Raw genomic sequence first — 11,067 nt, 5'->3', positions numbered from 1 at the left:
GTCCGGTTTCAGTTTCAGAAAAGTTGACTGAAGGGATTGTAGGGGAAACCAGGTTTTTTCTAGTTTTCAGTTAAGCATGGATGTATCTATGTTGTCTGCTAAATAAATAAATAAAAATCTTCAAAAAGGAGGTTGAAACCCCCGGCCTCTGCATCGGCATGATGTGATGCGTTTGGAGAATGAAAAAGTTACTGCGGTCGAGTACAGTGAAAACATTCTCCAAAATCTCTACACAGCTTGTTAATTTGCTTAACGTGATCACAAAAATGTGCTCGTGGTGTGGATGATGATTTCTTCTGGTCGTTGCGTTCAGCTGGACTGTGGTACTTTGGCGTGTCAAAGAAACGTGATCTAGCATTTTGCAGAGTCTTATCTATATATATAGAGGTACACCTGGGAGTATATCTGGCCATGGGCCGGGCCGGACCGGGCCTAAAAAAGCCCATGGCAGAAAACTGAGGCCCAGGCCCTCCCAGGCCCTACCATCGGGCCTACTTTTCAAGCCCAAGCCCGGCCCATCTCATAAAAAGCCCTTAGGGCTTAGGACCGTGAGCCGGGCCTCTTCCTTAAAATGCCAATATGCCAAGCCCAAGCCCGTCCAGGCCCTGTTGATGGGCTCAAAACTCAGGCCCAAGCCCGGCCCACGGACAAGCCCATTGGGCCTAGGCCCTGGATTTTAGGGCCGGGCCTGAGATGTCCAGGACTACCTGGGAGTACTGTCATTTGAGTTTGGTGCACCACAAACGCTCCCCTTGCCTGTTGTTCTGCCCGCCCAAAACGTCAAGATGCTTCTGAATTATATGTCTTTTCCCCCTAACATCGCAGCTTTAACAAACCATGAAATCTGCCATGACATATGCGTTCTTCACGCGAGCACCAACCTGACGAGTAGGTTCTTGGTTGCAGATTTTGTTCACAACAGAGCACTAGCTAGCTGGATATATTATCCGTTGTCTCCACGTTTTCAGAAACGGCAACAATACGCGCCACGGCAAGCAAACCTTTCCATCTGCCGATGCAATGCATCAGTAAGTGTAGCATTATTGTTTCCCCCGTCGTTCAGTGTGACCTGGATCCACAATTCAACTCGTCGGCAAACAAAAAAAACCTGTTCATCTGTCAATGCTCCATCGTGGCCCCCTTTCACCTCCCACCAATGGCAGAGCGCTGCAATGCAATGGCGTCTCCTCGTGAGGCGAAACGAGTAGTAAATGACATGCAGCAAATTTAGGCGGACGAAAACATCTGCTAGATCCAAGTGTGAACAGACCACTGTTTTCGTTTGACAAAATGTGAAACGAATGGATTTCACTTCCCAACTGCGCCTCTCTCTATATATATAGATAGGCGCATCAAAATCTTTCCTCGCCAATCTCCCTCCCATCCCACTCCAAGGTGTACTCCCGAGTCCCAATCCCGCCCCCAGAATGGCAGAGCAACGCAAGATCTCTGTGGCCATGATATCTGAGGAAAGGTCATTTGTGCTCAAGGTAGATGAATACTCAAGAGTCAAGGCGCAACTCAAGATCGGCGAGAATCTGACTTCTACCCCTTTCACTGTTGGAGGCCATAAATGGGCCGTGAGATATTACCCAAACGACGTCTGGGCGAGTAATGGCGATTCCATCTCTCTTTATCTATTTCATGAATCTGCCGATGCCGGAGATGTGAAGGCCAAATTCTCGGTCAGTGTACTTGACAAGAATGGAGAACCGGTGCCTTCATACAGCCGTACCAACCCTATGCGTACCTTCTCTGAAGGTTCAGTCTGGAGCTCCGCACTCGTGATCAAGAAGGCTGATCTGGAGGCATCGTGGCATCTGAGAGATGATTGTCTCACCATCAGGTGTGATCTCCCTGTCATGAAGGAGATCAAGAGCGAAGAAACAAGGGTTGCTCCAAGCGACCTGCACCAACATCTTGGTGACCTCCTGAAGAACAAAGACGCAGCAGACCTAGTCTTTCAGGTTGGTGGACAGAGATTCTCCGCTCACAGGTGTGTCCTTGCTGCTAGGTCATCCGTCTTCAAGGCTGAGCTCCTCAGCGCCATGAAGGAGAGTTCTGCAGCTAGTCCTATTGAAATTCGTGACATGGAAGCTGATGTGTTCAAGTCCTTGCTACACTTCATATACACCGACTCGGTTCCTCTGCTTGAGACGGCTTGCAACAAAGGCGAAACTGATGTGGTTATGGCTGGCCATCTCCTGGTAGCTGCTGACAGATTCAACATCGTCAGGCTGAAGCAGATATGTGAGGAGAAATTGGGCAATCACATCGATTCCAACATGGTGGCAACCAGCTTGGCTTTAGCTGAGCAGCATGGATTCCATCGTCTCAAAGAAGCTTGTTTGCAGTTCCTTGCTTCTCTGTCCAACTTTGATGCGATGGTGGCAAGTGATGGGTATGAGCATCTCAAATCCAGCTGCCCATCTGTTCTCAAGGAGCTCATAGCTAGAATGATCCCGTCTGAATTTAAATCAGCAAACGATGTTATCATGGCAATTTAGTAGTAATCTGTTTGATATTATTATCATATACTCCCTTCGTTCCTTAATATTTGTCTTTTTAGAGATTTCAACAAATGACTACATACGGAGCAAAATGAGTGAATCTATACTTTAAAATATGTCTATATACATCCCTATGTGGTAGTCCATTTAAAATCTCTAAAAAGACAAATATTTAGGAACGGAGGGAGTATATGCCATCCAACTTTTAGTACTAATCGGTGCAACTGTTATGCTACTTCTCCATGTATGGTTTCATGCATGTTTCAGAAAAAAATTGTAAGTACCGATCATTCAGTTTAATATATGTTCAGGCGACTAGTATGGTTACTTTTTCTTCCTACGAGAAGAAGAAAAGTGTTGTTTGATTATCCAATGTTTGCCAATCGAAAATCTTACGGACGACACTTGCAGAAACAATCTTACGGATGTGTGTGTGTCATCTGCACACGAAATCAGAATAAAAATAGTTTTAGTTTCCATTCAATCTCCACACGAAATCTTTGATAGAAAAGCTTGAATAAAATTACTATAAGAACACTTACTAGGTGGATAAAGTATACTCCCTCCGTTTCAAATTACTCGTCGTGGTTTTAGTACCAATTTGAACTAAAACCACGACGAGTAATTTGGAACGGAGGGAGTACAACCCAACTGATAATAATAATAATTGAAATAATAAAAGAAATTTGCTAATAGGATTTCAGTCAAACTCCCTATGAAATCCTTGATAAAGAAATTCAGAGAACATAGATCAAGTCTATACATATGAAATACATCTAGATGCGATAAAGAGCCAAATTTAGTTTATTATTATATGTAAATTAGGAATTGCTTTTACATAATACACTCTATTGTTTGTTTGAAATTCAGAATAAGAAATACAAGGAATCTTCATTTTTTTTATTTCCTAAGAATTCCATATGAGATCCTAAAATACCTACACTTAGAAAAAAGTATGGATAGAATACTAGGTGCATAAACAATAGTCCCTTTTATACATGAACTTCATCATAAGAATATATTATAGGGAAAAGCTTATCATCACCCGTCCGATCACAGCGGCAACGTCCGCCACCTCCAATGCATGACACGTGTTCAGTGAGAACTCGTATACCGTCCTTCATCAAACGCACTTTTGCAACAGAGGCTATGTTTCTGAAACATATGTGGTGTTGCAGTAGTTTACAACAGGTCTATGTTCTACAACAAAACCTCTGTCGTGAAAATTTTCTGCAACCAGACCTCAGTTGCAAAAGAAAAATTGCAACAAGATCTCAGTTGCCAAAAAATTTGCAACAAAACATCTGCTGCAAAAAAATTCTGGAACAAGACCTATGTGTTAGAAATAATTCTGCAACAAGGCCCGTGCTGTGGTAGTGAAAGCGTGTTCGACTCAGCTTGATGCGGCAAATCGGACGGCCCACGACCCGGCTGATCTTTTTAAAATATCAGCCGGCGGACGCGTAGCACGCCCCTATATTATAGCAAATTGGGTTAAAAACTCAAATTTATATTGTGTTTCCAAGATGATGATTTCAGATTAAAAAATCTCTAAAAGATTCAAAAGAAACATGATAACCAGATGTTCTCCAGTTGTTGTTATTTACATACCGACAATAAAAGCATTCATTTTAGGCCAAGAAGAAAGGATGCAGTAAAAAATTAAGCTTTGGTAGTAAAAAAATAGATTGTGAACAATTTTTCACTCAATGAATTTTTTGTAAATTCGTGAAAGTTTTTAAATTTTGTGTTTTTTGTAAGTTGCTGATATTTTTAAAACTCTCAGTAAAATCAAATTGAAGAAATTATTGAATTTTTTTCAAAATTCGTGAACTTGTTTTAATTCATGATATTTTTAAAACAATCCATGAGCTTTTTTGTTAAATTTTGTGAACATTTTTAAAACTTGTGAGCTTTATTTAAATCCATAAACTATGTATGATTTCCCAATCCGTTTCAAAAAATTCATAAAAAATCACACTTATTTTTTATAGGACATCAATGAACAACAGAAAATTTTGGGCGAAAGAAAACCCTGTGAAGAGCCGGCCAAAGTGAGCGAGAGGGCAAGGCTAAGCGAGCGCTACAGCGAGATTGGGCCAACCTACGTGAGGCGGCGCGTGGGAGCTGGTTGGCCAGTTGGAGCCTTAAGCACTGGAAAGGACCTCTCCCGGATGAGCAGATGTGTGAGAGGGCAAATTTGACCAATTTGACCTGTGGACGAAATCAAATCACAGAATGAATTAACCGTGAAACTATTTCACGTGGCTGATCTTTTTGTGTGACACCCGACACGAAGGCGCCAGAGTACATTGGGAACGCCTCACAGATAGGCGCTACATGCTTGGCCAGCGTTGCACCCCACACTGGCTAAAAATTATTAAGTCATTGTGCAGAGCCTAAGAGCTAGGCGCTGCACTGTATACTGCGGCGCCTAGCTCTCAGGCGCTGCACTAGTGGTTGCACTACAAAATGAAGTAACCACTCACCAGAATCTCCCCCTATGCCGACGGCGGCATAGCCCTGAATCCCGTCGGGACAGACCTATGCCGACGGCACCCGTCGGCATAGGGCCGTCGGCAACATATACGTCGGCGTAGCCCGGGAGGCCGTCGGCATAGAAAGGCCGTCGGCATAGTAGCTTTCCCGACGGGGGCCGTACATCTATGCCGACGGTCCTGGCCGTCGGCAACGTTCACGTCTAACGGCGATCGCCGTCAAGTGTGGCCAATGTCTGATCGCCACGTGGCACACCTACGCCGACGGCCTAGCCATCAGCTTAGTTTGAAACTAAGCCGACGGCTAGGCCATCGGCATAGGTGTGCCACGTGGCGACCAGACGTTACTCATGGGCCAGGGATATGCCGATGGCTAGGCCGTCGGCATATCCCTTTCTCAAGAGCTCCCAGTTGCTGACACGTGGCGTCTATGCCGATGGCCTAGCCGTCGGCTTAGTTTAAAAACTGGGCTGACTGCTAGGCCGTCGGCATAGACACCACGTGTCAGCAACTGGGAGCTCACGCTAGCCCTAGCCGTCGGCATAGTTTGCATTTAATTTTTTTTCTTTTTTCTGTTTGTTTTCAGATCGATTCAATTCAAATATACAGCACATATCAGCAGATATATATGATGGAAATAGACATATAGAACACATCGAGATATCATCCAGCACCATCACAACAATATATGCATAAGCATCATCACAATCAACATAAACATAAGCATAAGCATATAGAGAAGCACACAAGTCATCTAAAGGATCATCACCACACACAAGTCATCTAAAGAAACATAAGCATAAGCACACAAGTAACCGAAAGGCTTAAGCGCCAGGACGTCGAGCACCACGGAGGTCGTCACCGCCAAGACCGCCGAAGCCCAGGTCGTCAGTGCTAGCGGCAGCGCTACCGCCAAGACCGCCTCCACCTCCGCCTCCGCCTCCGTGGATCGGAGTGATCAGGCTCCGTGTCTCGGGAGTGCTGCGAAGACCACCGCCAACAGTAGATCCACCAGTTCCCTGGATGTTGAAAAGACATATTCACGGGATATATGACTGTGTTGAAAGGCATGACATGCTTTGGGTGAATAGATCGGGGATGAACTAACCGGCGAGGGGCCATCGTTCTGTGCCACAAACTCCTCAAAGGTCAGCAGCACTGGTTGTGCTGGAGGACATTGTGCTGGCTGCAACTGAGGACACCTACCGACCGCCATTTCCTGAAAAGCCTGCTGCATCTGGCGATCCCTCTGCACTTGGTGTTCATAAAGCCTCTCATGCCATGCCATGGTCTCCTGGCTTGTGTACTCCAGGTAGGCCTACGGTATGACATGATGGAACTCATAAAACTACTAAATGCGGAAAATAAAGTGAGCAATGAAGATAAGAGGGAAAATACTTACAGATTGTTGCTCCTGAAAGAGGTACTCTGACTGTGCACTGGTCACTGGCTGGCTCGTGCACTGGCTCAGGCTCGGGGTGATCCGACGGAGCTGTGTGTAGGAGATAGTAGGAGTGATCACAGCATCGAGAACCGCCTCCCGACCGTGCTCCTTGGGCCCCATGCTCACCACCGCCCTCTCGTCCAGATCCGCCGCAATGGGGTCAGGTGTGTCAGGATGTAACTTCAGATACGCTTCGGAGTAGGCATTCTTCCTCCCCACGGTCTTCTTGCCACAGTACTTGGGCTCGCCAGGCTTGGGGTCCTTCCGCGTATGGGCGATCTCCCATGCCTGCATGTGTGAGAGCGGCCGCTTCAGTTTCTCCTCCTACACCACCAAACAGAGGTTAGTCATACATAAGAAAGTGATGGCAAATAGAAGAAGAAGAATGTTTAATGGGGTTAGTCATACATTGATACGTCTCCAACGTATCTATAATTTTTGATTGCTCCATGCTATATTATCTACTGTTTTGGACATTATTGGGCTTTATTATCCACTTTTATATTATTTTTGGGACTAACCTATTAACCGGAGGCCCAACCCAGAATTGCTGTTTTTTTGCCTGTTTTAGGGTTTCGAAGAAAAGGAATATCAACGGAGTCCAAACGGAATGAAACCTTCGGGAACGTGATTTTCTCACTGAATACAACTCAGGAGACTTGGACCCTACGTCAAGGCATGTAACAGGAGCCCACGAGGTAGGGGGCGTGCCTACCCCCCCAGGCGCGCCCTCCACCCTCGTGGGGCCCCTATTGCTCCACCGACGTACTTGTTCCTCCTATATATATCCACGTACCCCCTAACGATCAGAACAGGAGACAAAACCCTAATTCCACCGCCGTAACTTTCTGTATCCACGAGATCCCATCTTGGGGCCTGTTCCGGAGCTCCGACAGAGGGCCATCGATCACGGAGGGCTTCTACATCAACACCATAGCCTCTCCGATGAAGTGTGAGTAGTTTACTTCAGACCTACGGGTCCATAGTTAGTAGCTAGATGGCTTCTTCTCTCTTTTTGGATCTCAATACAATGTTCTCCCCCTCTCTTGTGGAGATCTATTCGATGTAATCTTTTTTCGCGGTGTGTTTGTTGAGACCGATGAATTGTGGGTTTATGATCAAGTCTATCTATGAATAATATTTGAATCTTGTCTGAATTCTTTTATGTATGATTGGTTATCTTTGCAAGTCTCTTCGAATTATCAGTTTGGTTTGGCCTACTAGATTGATCTTTCTTGCAATGGGAGAAGTGCTTAGCTTTGGGTTCAATCTTGCGGTGTCCTTTCCCGGTGACAGTAAGGGCAACAAGGCACGTATTGTATTGTTGCCATCGAGGATAACAAGATGGGGTTTTCTTCATATTGCATGAGTCTATCCCTCTACATCATGTCATCTTGCTTAAGGCGTTACTCTGTTTTTAACTTAATATTCTAGATGCATGCTGGATAGCGGTCGATGAGTGGAGTAATAGTAGTAGATGCAGACAGGAGTCGGTCTACTTGTCTCGGACGTGATGCCTATATACATGATCATACCTAGATATTCTCATAACTATGCTTAATTCTATCAATTGCTCAATAGTAATTTGTTCACCCACCGTAGAATACTTATGCTCTCGAGAGAAGCCACTAGTGAAACCTATGGCCCCCGGGTCTATCTCTATCATATCAATCTCCTACTACTTAGTTATTTACTTTGCTATTTACTTTGCTTTTATTTTACTTTGCATCTTTATCATAAAAATACCAAAAATATTATCTTATCATATCTATCAGATCTCACTCTCGTAAGTGGCCCTATAGGGATTGACAACCCCTATTTGCGTTGGTTGCGAGGATTTATTTGTTTTGTGCAGGTACGAGGGACTCATGCGTAGCCTCCTACTAGATTGATACCTTGGTTCTCAAAAACCGAGGGAAATACTTACGCTACTTTGCTGCATCATCCCTTCCTCTTCGGGGAAAACCAACGCAGTGCTAAAAGAGGTAGCATACATTAACTGCCTTGTGGAGATAGTGGTTTCGGTTTCCCTGAGCATGTACTCCCTCCTTTCCTCGGTTAGCCTTGTTTTTGATTCTCATAGCCGCCCATGCTCCAGCCTCATCACACCAAAGATCCACCAATGCCGCCTAGGACTCATCTTTTCCATAACACCAATTTGGACACACCTACATAATGAAAGCATAATGGCATGTCAACACGAAACGGTGAAATGTACCACAAGGTAATGAAAGCATAATGAAAAATCTTTTATACTTACCGCCAAGTACTCGTGCCTCTCCAAGGTAATGCCCATCCTCCGTGCTTCTTCCTTGGTCATCTTCACACCAAGAGCGTCGTGATAGTATGTCGAGATGGCCACATAGCGCACCTCGTATTGCATCTGGCGGGCCTTCTTCTTGCATTGGCGCAGCACGATCAGGTCCGCTCTGGCCTTGTGCTCCGGAAGAACTCGATAGAATTTCTACAATCATGGATGAAACAAGAATGGAAGAATCCATGAGTTAAATCATTCATGAAACTAGAATGGACTTGTGCTTCTGAAGAGAACTCACCCAGAAAGTAGTGATCACGGCCTTGGCATGGGTCTCATGGGCCGCTTCCCAGTGGTCCCAGCTCATGGCTAAAACCCGACGGTCCGGGTGCCTGACTGGATCCGGACAGTACAACCCCGGCCAGTATAACTTTAGCAAGACGGTGATGAGGCCATTGGGAATATGGACCCCTTTAGAATATATCCAGTTGCTGCAAAAGAATGAACTATTAGCATGTGACAAGCAAAATAAATAACAACCGGAATAAGCACGTGACAAGCAAAATAATGAAATTATTATAAAGTGGCACTTACTCTTTCCCCATGGGCTCAATGAGCCACTTCTGCTCCTCAGTAGAAGGAATGTGCTTTGGTAGCTTTGCGTTACCACGCAGCCACCCCTTGTTGTCAACCCCCTTCCCGTCACCACCATCATCCCCGCCACCACCCTCCTCCTCGCCTGCCTCCCCCTCCCCAACCTCCTCCTCCTCGCCTGCCTCCTCCTCCACCTCCTCCTCGGCTCCATCCCGAACCTCCTCCTCCTCCTCCTCGCCAGAGGGTACCTCACTACAGGAGGGTACCTCACTAGAGGAGGGCCTCGAAGACAACACCCCTAAGTCGGTGAGGGCGCGCTCTTTCTGGCCGCGACCCCCTGTAGTGGCTCTCCCCTCACCACCTCACCCTCTAGAGGCTCTCCCCCGCCCCTCCTCCTCTAGGGGCACCTCTCCCTCGACCTCCCTTTGAGGAGTGATCGTCAAGTAGCCGAGGGGGAGGATTACGTGCTCGACCACTCCGACTAGGCAGGCCGACGACCTTGCATAGGAAACCCACGCCGTCGGCCTTCCCCTTGCCCATGTTCCACGAACCTGCATTGAAAAGAGAATAAGCAATTAGTAAATTAATGAAATGAAGGAAAATGCATGATAATAAACACATTAATAAAAAAGCATAAAAGGCATATTCCTAAACTATGGAAAAAAGACTTGAAACGTACATCTGCTAGAACCCATATGAATCATCACTGTTGTAACCTCTTTCTCGGTCCGTCTCATCATCACTATCAATCATATCATCTTCGTTGTCCGACGGAGGTGGAGGCTATTCCTCGTCATCAGCGTCTTCGTTTAACTTTTCTAGCATAAGTATGTCATTTTCATTAACAATGGTCTCACCATCATTCCGTGCATCATCGACGTTTGGATCCACATCATCATCAGCCAATGGTCTAGCGTCATCGTTTCTAACTACATCATCATCATCATCAGGTTGCTCTTGATAGAACACTCCCTCGTATGTCATGGTGTTAATGTTGTAGTAATCGTCTTCATTTGGGTCCGATAGCTTACCATGTGGTGACACCTTGAACACAACTTCCCAACCCTTTAGATACTCTTTCTGGCATGGGTAAGGCAGATAATATACTTGTGTAGCTTGGGTAGCCGCAATGAAGAGATCGGCTCCGGCATAGACGGTTGATGGTTTAACTTCAACCGAACCAATGGAAGGCGTATGTTTTACCCCCTCCCGTGGATCAAACCATCGGCATTTGAACACAGGCAGACTTAGGGTCTCGTGCCCCTGGCGGAATTTAACCTCATATATATTTTGTACCCTTCCATAGTAGTCTACTGAATTTTGACCGGGGGTGTACACTCCGGTATTTATAGTTTTGGGATCGAGCCGGCTATTTTGGTGCTCCTCTGTATGGAAGCGATACCCATTCACATCATACTTTTTACATGTCATGATGGCAGGGTCAAAGCCCATGGAAACCCATCTCAATTCATCATCCATAGATATGTTCGGATCTTTTCCCTACAAGTATAATTGAAATTGTTGCGTGCATTAGTTCGGTTAACTAATAAATGTTAAACTAGGTATTTAATAGGGGAGTGTGGAAAATTACTTTCTCCATGAACCAAGCAACAAAATTTTTACGTCCAGGGTTTCCATGACGGAGAAGAGTAAGTGCCTCCGCCTCAGTAGGAGGATTCATTCCCGTCCATTCCTCTTGAACGAAATCACTAAAAAAAGAAAAGCGGTGTTAGACCGGGACTAAGTGAACATGGAACATGACGATGT

General features: G+C 45.5%; 1 protein-coding gene across 1 annotated transcript; it reads left to right on the top strand.

Moving 5' to 3' along the window:
- The first annotated feature begins 1,400 nt into the window (after positions 1-1,400).
- Positions 1,401-2,507, top strand: LOC125506117 (BTB/POZ and MATH domain-containing protein 2-like). The gene has a single exon (XM_048670989.1). It carries the CDS (start codon positions 1,428-1,430, stop codon positions 2,505-2,507), a length of 1,080 nt encoding a protein of 359 aa, XP_048526946.1. The 5' UTR covers positions 1,401-1,427.
- The last annotated feature ends 8,560 nt before the right edge of the window (positions 2,508-11,067 follow it).

This window comes from Triticum urartu, chromosome 5 (assembly GCF_003073215.2).
Source record: "Triticum urartu cultivar G1812 chromosome 5, Tu2.1, whole genome shotgun sequence".
In the NCBI taxonomy this organism is placed as follows: Eukaryota; Viridiplantae; Streptophyta; class Magnoliopsida; order Poales; family Poaceae; genus Triticum; species Triticum urartu.
The sequence above is the reverse complement of the archived record's forward strand: the minus strand, read 5'-3'. Positions and strand labels throughout refer to the sequence as shown.